This window comes from Myotis davidii, unplaced genomic scaffold (genome assembly GCF_000327345.1).
Source record: "Myotis davidii unplaced genomic scaffold, ASM32734v1 scaffold455, whole genome shotgun sequence".
Classification (NCBI taxonomy): Eukaryota; Metazoa; Chordata; class Mammalia; order Chiroptera; family Vespertilionidae; genus Myotis; species Myotis davidii.
Genome location: NW_006287459.1, coordinates 1,904,497 through 1,916,733, shown reverse-complemented (window position 1 = coordinate 1,916,733; position 12,237 = coordinate 1,904,497). Strand labels below are relative to the sequence as shown.

Genomic DNA, 12,237 nt, shown 5'->3' with positions numbered 1-12,237 from the left:
TATGTAATACCCTTTGTAATAAAATAAAAAAAATGCAAAATGTTTTTTTAAAAGAAAAGTGAATACTGAAAACACATAAAATACAATTGTTTTTAAATACTGTCACAACCTGGATACTTCCCATAAGTGTATTGTGGGCTCTGTGGTTTGGTTTAAGATGTGGGCTCCCCCTAGTGGCTGGTGTTAAGAAAGGCACCGGTGTTTTCTTCCCTTTGGTGTTTCTCTGAAACTAAATCTCAAAAGCATCTCGAGAGGTCTTTTATTCTATTCCTTTAAATGTAATTCAGACTATGTACTTTATATTTTGACCATTTCAGCCACAGGGAAGCCTTCTTATTTTAACAAAAAATTAGTCAATCTCTAATGGCCAGATCAAAATCAGTTTTGACTATTAAGAAACCTGATCTGATTTCCCTACCCCCATGGCCTATTTTTAGTGTTATTTTGGCCAGAATGTGTCTCTTAACTTTGGTCTTGGTAGTTTCCATCTGTTCTAGAAAGGCTCTGGGCTGAATGAAAAGTTTATTTAGCCCACGCTATATGCGTGCCACTCTTCTGGGTCTTATGGCTATAGTAGGAAATAAAAAACGGTCGCAGCCCTGATAGAGTTTCTGTCCTCTGACACATGTAGATATGGTTTATAAAGACATAAACCATAAAGTCTGGTACACTTGACTTCACCCACATGTGAAACTTCTGTATAGCTAAAGAGACTACGAATTAAAAAACAAGTCAATGATGATGGCCCACAAGAAAAGAATTGCAACAAGAGGAGCTCCAATAGACAAATAAGAAGAAAACCAACAAGGAAAATGTACCAAAGATGCGAGTAGACTTCAATTGTGAAAGACTTCACAGTTGTCTGCAGTAATAATTGGCCAAGGTGGGATTTCAAATTTACTCAATGTTCTTTAGGAAAAGAAAAAAAAAGATAAGTCACCCCACTGGCATTCCCCGAGTCTCCACAAGCTCAGGCTGAGTCCTTGCCTCACAGGGTCTATGGGCTGAGTATGGTGATCCTGCTTAGAACTGCCCGTTTCCCAGCAATATCACCTCCATGCTAAGCTCAGTCCCCCAACCCATCTCCCATCGATGACCCTCATGTCATGGTTTCCCATGATTAGTTTAAGCACAGTAGGCTGATCAGTGGAGTACCTTAGATATCACAACATCGCTGCTCAAATTGCTGTTATGAGAATTTACAGTGATAGGAACATAGGTTTTTACTTCTGTTACCTGCAGCTCTGCCTGCCCTCCTTTCATAAAGCAGACCATTCCCTACTTGACTCAGGGCTGATCTGAATGTTAAGGTTATTTTCTATACATTTCTAGTCCCTCTCCTGAAACTTCACCTCTTCCTGCATTAGCTCATTCTGCCTCCCCCCACCCCCCTTGGATGCCTTTATCTTGTTCAAAGTGGGTATTATTCCTGTTTATTGGTACAAAGGATCATATGAATCCCGTGAAGACTTTGGAAAGAAAATGAGCAGTTTCTCTTCCCCCTACCCCCTCTCTCCGAGCCCTTGGGTGCTGTGTACCCAGTCTTCTAGTCTCAACACGTTGGCAGCTGTGACTCTGGAATGCAAGTTAATTAAATTGTGCTTATATTTAGTTTTAGGCAAGATTGACTTTTCCCCATGTTAGGTTTAGTCTGTGTGGCTTTGTTATATACAATCCTGGTAACTAGGGCTCCTAGGAGAGACTTGGGTAGCTGCACTGTGAAAGGCATGCCGTGGTACAAAGTGGAGGAAGCATGGGAAAGAAACTCAGAGGACACGTCTGTGTTCTACCAGTATGTAAACCATTTCACAGGACACACGTGACTTAACAGTAAAAGTGAACTTTCTCGGAGCAGTTGACGCCCTTTTCTGTCTATGAGCCCAGGAAAAATGAGGCATTCCATCCCTAGATGTTGTTATATTGGTTTCTGTGTGACGATCTGTAAGAATTATGTTGTTTTTCTGTTATCTCGATTGTTACAAAGAATACAATCACCCCCACCTTCCAGGTCTGCTGTATCCACGGGGTTGAACCCCTAGTTATTTGCAGGTCAACCCTCTAAGCACGAGGCGTTTTTTCTTGACATATTGTGACGGGTGTCTTCAGGAGTGACTGTCCTACTCCCCAGCCTTAGCAAACAGAACATACTGGGTTTTACCCAATTCGGTGCCAGACACTTGATCTGATTAATATTCTCAAAGACAGTCTCAAAACAGGTAGAATTCACATAAGAAAATGGAGGCTCCAAAAGGTTATAAAAATATAAAACATATTTATATATAATTATATCATATAGTATAATTATTTCTCCTGATTAGAGATCCAGTCAGTATCAGTATTGATAGTAGGGTGAATGTTATAAACTAGTTTCATCACCATTAACATTTTCAAGTTATAATAGAATTCAAGTTACTTGAATGTTTGGGGTCTTTTAAGTTTAAAGGATCAGAGAACCAGAAGTACTAGTATCTAGGTTTTCCCAGCCTTGCCAATGGAATTTGTGCTGTCCCATGGGCTGCTACTGCATGGGGGCAAGTGAGGGGGCTGGTTGCCATCAGTTAAGAGGATGGAGAGTGGAGAGGGTACGACAGAGCTCTGACCTAGGGCTTCAGAAGCTTCGAATCCAGCTCTCTGATCTGAAAGACAGATGAGACCCTACAGTATCCTGACAATCAGTGAATGTTAAGATTGGTAATGCTTTGGAATACCCTGTTATAGTAATTAACAACAGAAAGTAGGTAGGGAAGTCTTCATGGGATTGGAAGTGAATTTCTAGACATTAGAGTAGAACTGTCATCTGTTCTTGATAGATTTTTTCCCCAAAGTTCTTTGCACAGTAAATTCTAAATTTATATGTTTATTCTATTTCTGGGTCTTTAGCCACAATATTGCAAAATCATAGACAATTTATTCCAGCATTAAGGTGGCCAAGACATAAAATTGACTAAAATAAAAGAAACTGTGATTAAAAAGAAATTTGGTTTGCGTTGCAAGTGATATCCATAAACTATTAACTTGTAAAATGAAATCAATCCAATTTGTGTAGCCTAACAAATAAGAAAGATAACATCAGAGAGCTCTTAAAACTGGCTATTTTTCTTTGTTTATCTTTCTTTTAAGACTTTCCGTAGATGTCACGACTGAGTTACACGTTGAATAAAAGTCTGGAAACATGTTAATACGTATAATGTTTCATTTACTACCACATGCTTGCAAGGGACTATATTCTTTCCAAATCACATATATTTCCTTTCTTTATGTCAGATGTATACACACAGCCAACTCTTTCATATGCAACATCCTACATTTGTTTGAAATTGGTCAAAGGTAGTTTATAATATTGCCCCATCATTTTCATTTTATGATTCATAGTGAGTACTTGGGGAATCGAATCCAAAACTTGGGTATGTTCCTTGACCAGGAATTGAATCCTCAACCTTTTTGTGTACAGGATGATGCTCTAGCCAACTGAGCCACCCATCTAGGGATTATTTTCCAATTATTTTTAAATATATATTTTGATTGATTTCAGAGAGGAAGGGAGAGGGAGAGAGAGAGAAAAACATCAATGATGAGAGAGAATCATTGATAGGCTGCCTCCTGCATGTCCTGTGCCCCCTCTCCCCCCATCCCCACTGGATATCGATCCTGCAACCCCCAGCCTTAGCAAACAGAACATACTGGGTTTTACCCAATTCGGTGCCAGACACTTGATCTGATTAATATTCTCAAAGACAGTCTCAAAACAGGTAGAATTCACATAAGAAAATGGAGGCTCCAAAAGGTTGGATAACTTCCCAATACAGTACAGAAAAGTAATGTATTTATTTTATTTATTTGTTTAACAATATATATTATACATATATTATTCAATATAGTATTTGTTATAGATTCTATTCATTTATTCAATAATATAACCACTGAGCCACACCGGCCAGACTATTTTCCAATGATTTTTTATGGAATTTTCTTTTCATTCCTCCCTCCCTCCTTACCTCCCTTCCTTGGGGCATCTCTGTCTCTCTCTGCCTCTGTCGCTCTGTGTGTCTGTCTGTGTCTAGCAGCCACACATGTCTCCTTGCTGTTCCTGACACCTGCCAGGCATGCTCCTGCCTGAGTGTCTTTTTAAAAATATATATACATTTTATTAATTTCAGAGAGGAAGGGAGAGGGTGAGGGAGAGAGATAGAAACATCAGTGATGAGAGAGAATCATTGATTGGCTGCCTCCTGCACGCCCCCCACTGGGGATCGAGCCTGCAGCCCAGACATATGCCCTTGACCAGAATCCAACCCAGGACCCTTCAGTCTGCAGGCCAATGCTCTATCCACTGAGCCAAACCGGCTAGGGCTGCCTGAGGGTCTTTGTGTTGGCACTTCTGCTGAAATCCCCCCTGAGAGTTGGTTAAATCCCCCACATCTTTCAAGGTGTTGCTCTAATGTCAACTTTCAATGAGACCTGCCCTGATTTAGGGCCCTGTCCTACCCCACCCCGACATCTCCTGTATTTTTTAATCTGTTGTACTCTTTTATTCCCCATAGCACTCATTACCTTCTGACCTAATATATAGAAATGTTCTTATTTATTATGCTCATCATACTCATTATGTTTGCCTCCCTATAATATAACCTCCACAAAGCCAAGGATCTATTTGGTATTCAGTCATGTGCCCCAAGCTCCTAGAAGAATGCCAAATTGGCCAAGTAAATGAGTGGAAAATTAGAGAGCAACATAAGCCTTGCTGATTCCATATGGCAGATGGAAGAAGTGATTACCCCTCCCACTCCTCAGAAAACAACTTGAAATATCCCATTAGATATGTCTGTCCTCCAAAGGGTCTTCTCTATACCCTGCCCCTCAGGGAGGCTCAGCCAACTTTTTATTTATGTTTCCCTCCTGGCAGTGCCAAGAACACTGGCTCCCTCCTCTCCCCTTGGGGATCCTCACTCTTTTTATACACAGAACTTTCTGATATCCCTATGCACACCTACCCAAACATAGTAATGTTTAACAAAATGAGGGACCATCCAGTTGATATGACTTAGAAGGTAGGGTGAAGAGCAAGTTTGCTTTACTTGAGCATAACTTTGGGATTTTACTCTGCTCTGTCACATCTTATCTTTCACCCAATGACTTCAGCAATCTACTAGAGGCCTGGTGCACAGAATTCATGCACTGGTGGTGGTGGTGGGGGGGAGTCGTCCCTCAGCCCAGCCTTCACCCTCTCCAATCTGGGGCCCCCAGGGGGATGTCCAACTGCTGGTTTAGGCCTGATCCCTGTGGGACTCACAATCTGGGATTGCTGGCTCCCAACCGCTAGCCTGCCTGCCTGCCTGATGGACCCTAACCACTTCTTCCTGCCAGCCTAATCACCCCCTAACCACACCCCTTCCAGCCTGATTGACACCTAACTGCTCCCCTGCCAGCCTGATCACCTCCAGCTGCCCTCCCCTGCTGGCCCAGTTGCCCCCAACTGCCCTCCCCTGCCAGCCTAGTCACCCCTAACTGCCCTCCCCTGATGGCCTGATTGCCCACAACTGCCCTCCCCTGCCTGCCATCTTGTGGTTGTGAACACCACCATCTTTGAGGGTGGGACAGTCAATTAGCATATTCTCTCCTTTATTGGCCTTGGGGCGCCGCCATCTTTGCAATGGTGTGAGGGTCAATTAGCATATTCCCTCTTTATTAGATAGGATTATGTCCAAAAATACAGTGCTCTCCACAAGAGGAATTCTTCTATTGGCTGCTAAAAGATTACACTCATTCTCTTTCTCTAGTTAAATAGCCTTGTAAAAGGCAGAAGCAATATGGTTGGCAGTAACTTAATTTCAAGCACCATGTTCAGTGAAGGACTGACAAACTCTTAGTACAGGCTCAGGTGATGATGCTCTGTGACAGGTCAGCTTTCTCTTCAGAGGTAGAGTTGAATGGGAGCTTCAGACTTTAAATAAGGCTCCAAGACAGGATGAATGAGGACACTACACAGAGACTGGTGAGTAATTTCTGAAAAATACTCTTTGCCAACATACTAGTAAATGCTGCCTATAATACACAGGCAGAGAGAACTGAGAGGGATGGAAATAGTTGCAGAACATTTAGAGGTCATTTCAGGCTATGGCTGCTACTTCAGCAGTCCTTTACCAGGGACAAGAATAGTGAAAAGAGCTGATCATTTTCACAGGTATATATTCTTCAGCATGCATGGAGTTTTCAAGTTCAGGGGATTTGTGATTGACCTCACCTTCTGGACAGGTAAACTAACATCTTAGGCAGTGCACCTCAGTATACTGAAATCTTTGCATTAATATTATTTAAATGTCATATGTGTAGATAGAAGTCAATGTTGGTGTGATGTATCTTTAGTTGGTAAAAGTATCTTTATCAGATGATGATGATGAGTAGAGTATATGCTACATGAAGGTGGGGAAGTTCTTTTTGTTTTCTTTACTGCTATATTTCTAGGTGCTAGAATAATGCCTAGCACATGGTAGGTAGTAAATATTTGTTTAACGAATGAATGAATCTTCCCTTGACCAATCTGCCATTTATTTAAAGCCCAGTATGTACCTCTTAGAATTATAGATGATGTTAGTGAAAATGGTCTTAAGATTGCGTAGCATGACTTTGCCTCGGGAATCTCTTTGTCACCTGAAGGGCTAAGCCTCAATAAAGGCTGTTGGAGGATGATTGTTATAAAACAGTAAAATTTATGGTTGAAAATCTCTACAGAAACTCAGAGCTGACATGGAATGTCATCTCATCTGGTCCAGTCCACCCAAAGGACAGACATTTATCTTTTGTTTAGAGAGAAAAATAAAGGCAAGTTTGAACTTTTGCCCAACCCCGGTGGCCTTGAACTGACCACAGCTGTTTCTGTACCAAGACAAGGACTGGGGATAGTGTGAAGGATGGAGCACAGATCTCACTCTTCTGGGTGGTCTTCACCTTCTCCTGGCTGCATGGCTCTGGGCAATTGCTGTCTTAACCACATGACACTCTAGCTCCTATATTTGTAAACTATCACTTCTCCCAAGGAAGATGTGGTAGAATGTCTACCTGTCTACCTAAAGGGGCTGTTTGGAAATTCCAGATAAGATGTGTTTGAAGTACTTGGCTTAGTTGAACAGTTTCACACAAATAAAAGTAGAAGTTCTGAGTACAAGTTAAGGAGAAATCAAACAGAACATATCCAACAGTTATTCTAATTGTACAAAAATAACATTGATTAATGAAACTATGAACTTCTAAAGAAAGAATAAAGAAACAATTGACAGTGTCCTAAAGCTGAGGGCAGCCACATCTCCCCCTGAGGAACCACACAGAAGAAGTCAGCTGCCGCAGAATCATCCAAGACACCACAGGATGGTGATAATCAAAACAATGCAAGCAATGCTATGCTTTAAATTTGATCCCGATTTGATATAACCATACACCAGAAATAGCTTTACTGCAGTAAAATATATAGGGTCTTACAGATAAAGTCTAGATATTTACTGCTGAGCTCTCAGCTGCATTTCCGAGGAATCATCAGCACCATAAGGTAGGGAATGCAATACTTCTTCTGAGGCATTGCGGTTGCTGAAATGCAGACAGATGGAATTCATGCACTCTCTAGTCTAACACAGAAACAGCCTCACAATAGGATCAACACTTATTCCTTGAACATTTTCTCTTAAGCCTGGAAAGAGGATATTGTCTAGACCGGCTAGTACAATTTAAGCGTTTTTCACTTTATATCTGGTTTCCTTTCCACCCTTTAGGAGTCTGTACCTGTAGCAACAGGTACAGTCCTGTGCTGCCCCCTCTAAGACTATACGAAATATAAATGCCTTTCATATTTTGGCGGGTGAAGTCCGTAGCTCTAATTTGTATTGATATGGAAATCCTGGGGTTTAACAGGAAAGCAGACTTTTGTTGTTGATATGGTGAGGATTGCACATGATAGCATCATAGAAACTTGCCAAATCAACTAGTATTTAATGGCCAGCAAATCGAAATTCTGATTTCTGTGACAGCATTGGGAACTAATCCATGAATAGCACTTTCTCTTTGCCTTGTGCCAGTGTATTGTGCCCCATTGAGACGGAGATGACTCTCCCCAGCAAATGTGAATGAAGAAGCCCTCAGGTGCTGCCCCTCTGCTGGGGCCAGGAACACGGGAGCTCTGACAGACTTGGGCCTCAAGCCTGAAGTGTTCAGAGTCTGCACTTTCCTGAATTTCAATTTCCGAGTAAAAAATGTTGCATGTTTCCTGGTTCCCTTTAGCTGGTCAACAAGATTCATTTAATCAAGGAACATGTGGTTCAGGGAGCGGTGACAGTGAGGGAGGCAGACAAAGAGAGACAGAAGTTTTCAAGGGTTGTATTTATCTACTAGTGCTCTGAATCAAGAACTCATGAAAAAAGTTGGTGTTTTTTGTTGGTTTTTTTAAGTTCACAAAGGAAGACATGGCCATTAGAAAAACACTTGTAAAATGCAATGGATTTGTGTAATACAATGAAGAAGATGAAAATTACTTTTAATCCTAATACCAAGGATAATCACAGTGACCTTTGATTTACTTCTTTTTAGGCCAAATTATATTATGCTTTTTTTTTTTTTGACCATATGGTGTTTTTCTACTACTTATTATCTTGAATTTTGCTCCAGGACATTATTTTTGATAATATACTTTTCAATGACTGTAATGATATTCCTTCTTATGAAGGTATCAAAATTTGTTTCCTCAATTATAAACCATGATGGCATGAATATCCCTGAAAAGAAAAACTTGCATTTATTCATAATAATTTCCTTTGTATAAAATTCAAGAAATAAAATTGTTGGGTCATAGGTTATGTGCATGTAAAAGGCATTTGATACACATTACCAAATACTTAAGTGTGTTTTAACACTCACTTTGTGGAGCTGATTTATTGTCTTATTAAAATATGTTCTAAGCTTTTATCTTATATATATTGTCTGTAGTAATTTTGAAACAATGGATTATTTGTTGAATTTTCAGAAGAAAATGAGCACCACACTGCTAAAAGCAAATAATACCAAAGTGCAACTGCGTTAAGGGAAAGAAAAGAATGAAAATATGATTCGCTAATGCTATTTTACATTCTTTATGCAAAGAACAGACTTGGAGGTTTTTAACTGGCATTTTTATTAAGGCGAGTAAATATATTTTAAATACAGGGGCCTGGAGTCTGTGCCTGTGTTGAGCACACTGCAGGTGACTATTTTACTGTACCTTTCTCTGTGCAACATTGAATAGCGTTTTAGAAGCTAGAGGGGGTTTTGTTTTTTGTCTTTTTTTCTAATAATCACCCGTATGTGGTTTATTATTGAAAGCTTTTAAAAAGTATTTGTTCAATAAATAGCACTCTAGTTTGAAATAATTTTCAGTTATTAAGAAAAATACTCCCATTTGGTATTGTCCCTACAGAGGTTGAACAATCGATGGGGCTGCTCTCTTGAGCTCCACACATGCCGCCTGTCACTGGAGCCCAGGGGCCCGATTTCTTTTGCTTTCCCGAGGCCAATGGGCTTTGTATTATTTCCAAGTCGTGTCACAAGGAAGCGTCTGTAGGGCCAGAGGAAAAATTGATGACCATGAAACTGCGGGGATTTAGAAACAAATCTGTTGAATAACAAGGGAAGTTTTTCTTGTTCTTTATTTGCTTCTCTTATTTTTAAAAGGAAAACAACAGCAAAAAAACCCCAAAGCATTATTCTGACGTTGTTTTTCTTCCCTTTTCAGCGTTCTGTGGAGGGGGCGAGAGCTTTTTGTGCGCCAGTGGGATCTGCATCCCCGGGAAACTGCAGTGCAACGGCTACAACGACTGCGACGACTGGAGCGACGAGGCTCATTGCAGTATGTGTCAGGCTGGGGCCGTGGGCTCCTGCGGGCGGGGAGGACAGGGATGCTCTGCGGGGGCCTGGAAACCAGCCGTGGCATTGTCCCGTCCTGACTGCTCTGAGGAGTTTGCCTTTCTGAAGGGAGGGAGCCTGCTTGCCTTCCCCTGGGGCAGCACTGTGTTTGCACACCTTTCACAGGCCTGTAGGAACTCAGCAGCTCCGGGCCGCCTGGAACAGATCAGGGGTGGAAGTGTTTTTGCATAAAGTGTCTTAAAATGAGGAGAAGGCTTGTCGTTTATTTTGTTTGGGTGAGGATTTTTGTTTTTGTTTTTAAAGCTTTAAGGGTATAAAGGTCAACATTTTTTAAAAGGACATTTTAATAGGAACATTTTTCGCCCTCATGATTCTCCCCATTCAGGACACAGCAGATGCCCAGCCCCCGGTTGGTTTCTGCTTCCTCGAAGCCTGAAGATGGTCAGTGGCATTAACTGTTTGAGACCCACAGCTCGGTGGGTTCAGCCTTCAACACCCGCCCTGAACTTACCATCGATTCGATTAGTCTTCAGGGGATTGGTCGGCGGTTTGCCCAATATTGCATTAATGTGCTTGGGCTGCCACACAAAATTCCACAGACTTCATGACTTTTACAGCAGGAAGTTGTTTCTCACTGTCTGGAGGCTGGGAAGTCCAAGATCAAGGCCCAGCAGGGTTCAGTGTCTGGTGAGAGTTCTCTTCCTGGCCCGTAGGCAGCTGCTATTCTCTTGTGTGCTCACCTGACCTCCTTAAAGGGGGAGAGGGAGAGAGGGCAAGCAAGAAGAAAGTAAAAGAGGGAGAAGGAGAAGGAGAAGGGGAAGGGGAACTCTAGCCCAGAGCCTGGCAGAATGAGCTAAGGGAGCATTTGTTGAAGAAAGAAGGAGGGTGAGGAAGGAGGAGGAGGAGGAAGAGGAAGATGAGAAGGGGAAGGGGAAGGGGAAGGGGAAGGGGAAGGGGAAGGGGAGAGGGGAAAGGGGAAAGGGGAGAAGGCGAAGGAGAGAGAGAGAGAGAGAGAGAGAGAGGTTGGGGGGGGGTGCTCTGGTATCTTATCCTCTACTTACAAGGGTACCACCCTATTGGATTAGTGCCCCACTTCTTAGGACTTCATTCAACCTGCATGACCTCCTCACAGGCCCTCTCTCCAAATATGGTCATGTTGGGGGCTAGGGCTTCAATATGTGCACATTGGGAGATCAGACATTCAGTCCATGACAAATTCATATTCAGATTGCAAGTCATTTTACACTTATGCAATAGATAAAAAGGAAAAATTAGCCTCAAGAATACAATGTAGGATCTGCATCTAAAACAGAACCATATGCTATTGTGTTCTAATTGCTTTTTTTTAAATTGCTTTTTAATGGTTATATGAGCAGCAATCATTACTATGAGAAAAGCTGTGTTTTACTCCTTGTAGAAGTTGCCAACGCTTTGTAAATGCTCGCAATGATTGACCACAGTTGAGATTCCTCTGGTCTATGTGTCAAGTAGACCAACTTTTCTTCCATCTGAAGGGTTAGGATGCTTATTTGTCATAACTTTTGAAAGGCCATATATCATGGTAACATTTCAGATCAGTGTTTCCCAAATTGGTGTTCCACAGTGCCTGAGTCTTGAAAAATGTTTGAGAGAAAAAAGTAAGTTTGAGAAGTTCTATCAGATTTACTTCTTAGATACTTACAATTCATATTTTTGCCTTAAAGGTTCTAAGAAATACTGCAAGTCAAAAAAAAAAAAAGACATTCATTTTGCTTAACTTGGTATTTCCTCAAAATTACATGTTTAGAGATACCCTAAGCTTAATTTATATATTTATTTATTCACTCATGCACTGATGTATTTTGCAGAATATCTAGCATCCTGTGGAACTTCAGTTATGCCACCCATGTTTTCGGAAATGTTTTCACTGAGACATTTGTTTTTATAATTTGGAATTCCCTCTTCAGGAAAACCTATGGCAGATGATTTTACATACAAAACATTTTCGTAGGATGTATGTTTGCATTAGGGAATGTTGCTGTGGACGACAAGAAAATGTTGTGCAAATCACCCACAATAGGGAATTTAAATAGAATTATATCCAATTTATGGGAATGGTGCTCTCTCTCAGTTGTGGCCCATGTGATGGTCTTATTAAAATTTCCCATGTGCCTCTCCTCCCAGGGTTGGCCCGACACGGGCTTCCTCATTACCGTATTTGCCGGCGTATAAGACGATTTTTTGGCCCTGAAAAATATGCCTCCAAGTGGGGGGTCGTCTTATACGCCAGGTACACTTCAGATAGACTGCCCATAGTGCTTGCCCCGTGCCATAGTGGCCTCCCGATGCCCGCCCACTTCATTCCACATACCGTTCAGG

General features: G+C 41.5%; 1 protein-coding gene across 1 annotated transcript in view; it reads left to right on the top strand.

Moving 5' to 3' along the window:
- Positions 1-12,237, top strand: part of CORIN (corin, serine peptidase) — a 181,332-nt gene that overhangs the window by 90,319 nt on the left and 78,776 nt on the right. Inside the window, exon 5 of the mRNA XM_015560986.1 lies at positions 9,749-9,862. Within this exon, the coding sequence (XP_015416472.1) occupies positions 9,749-9,862 (114 nt within the window). The remainder of the gene's footprint in view (positions 1-9,748; positions 9,863-12,237) is intronic.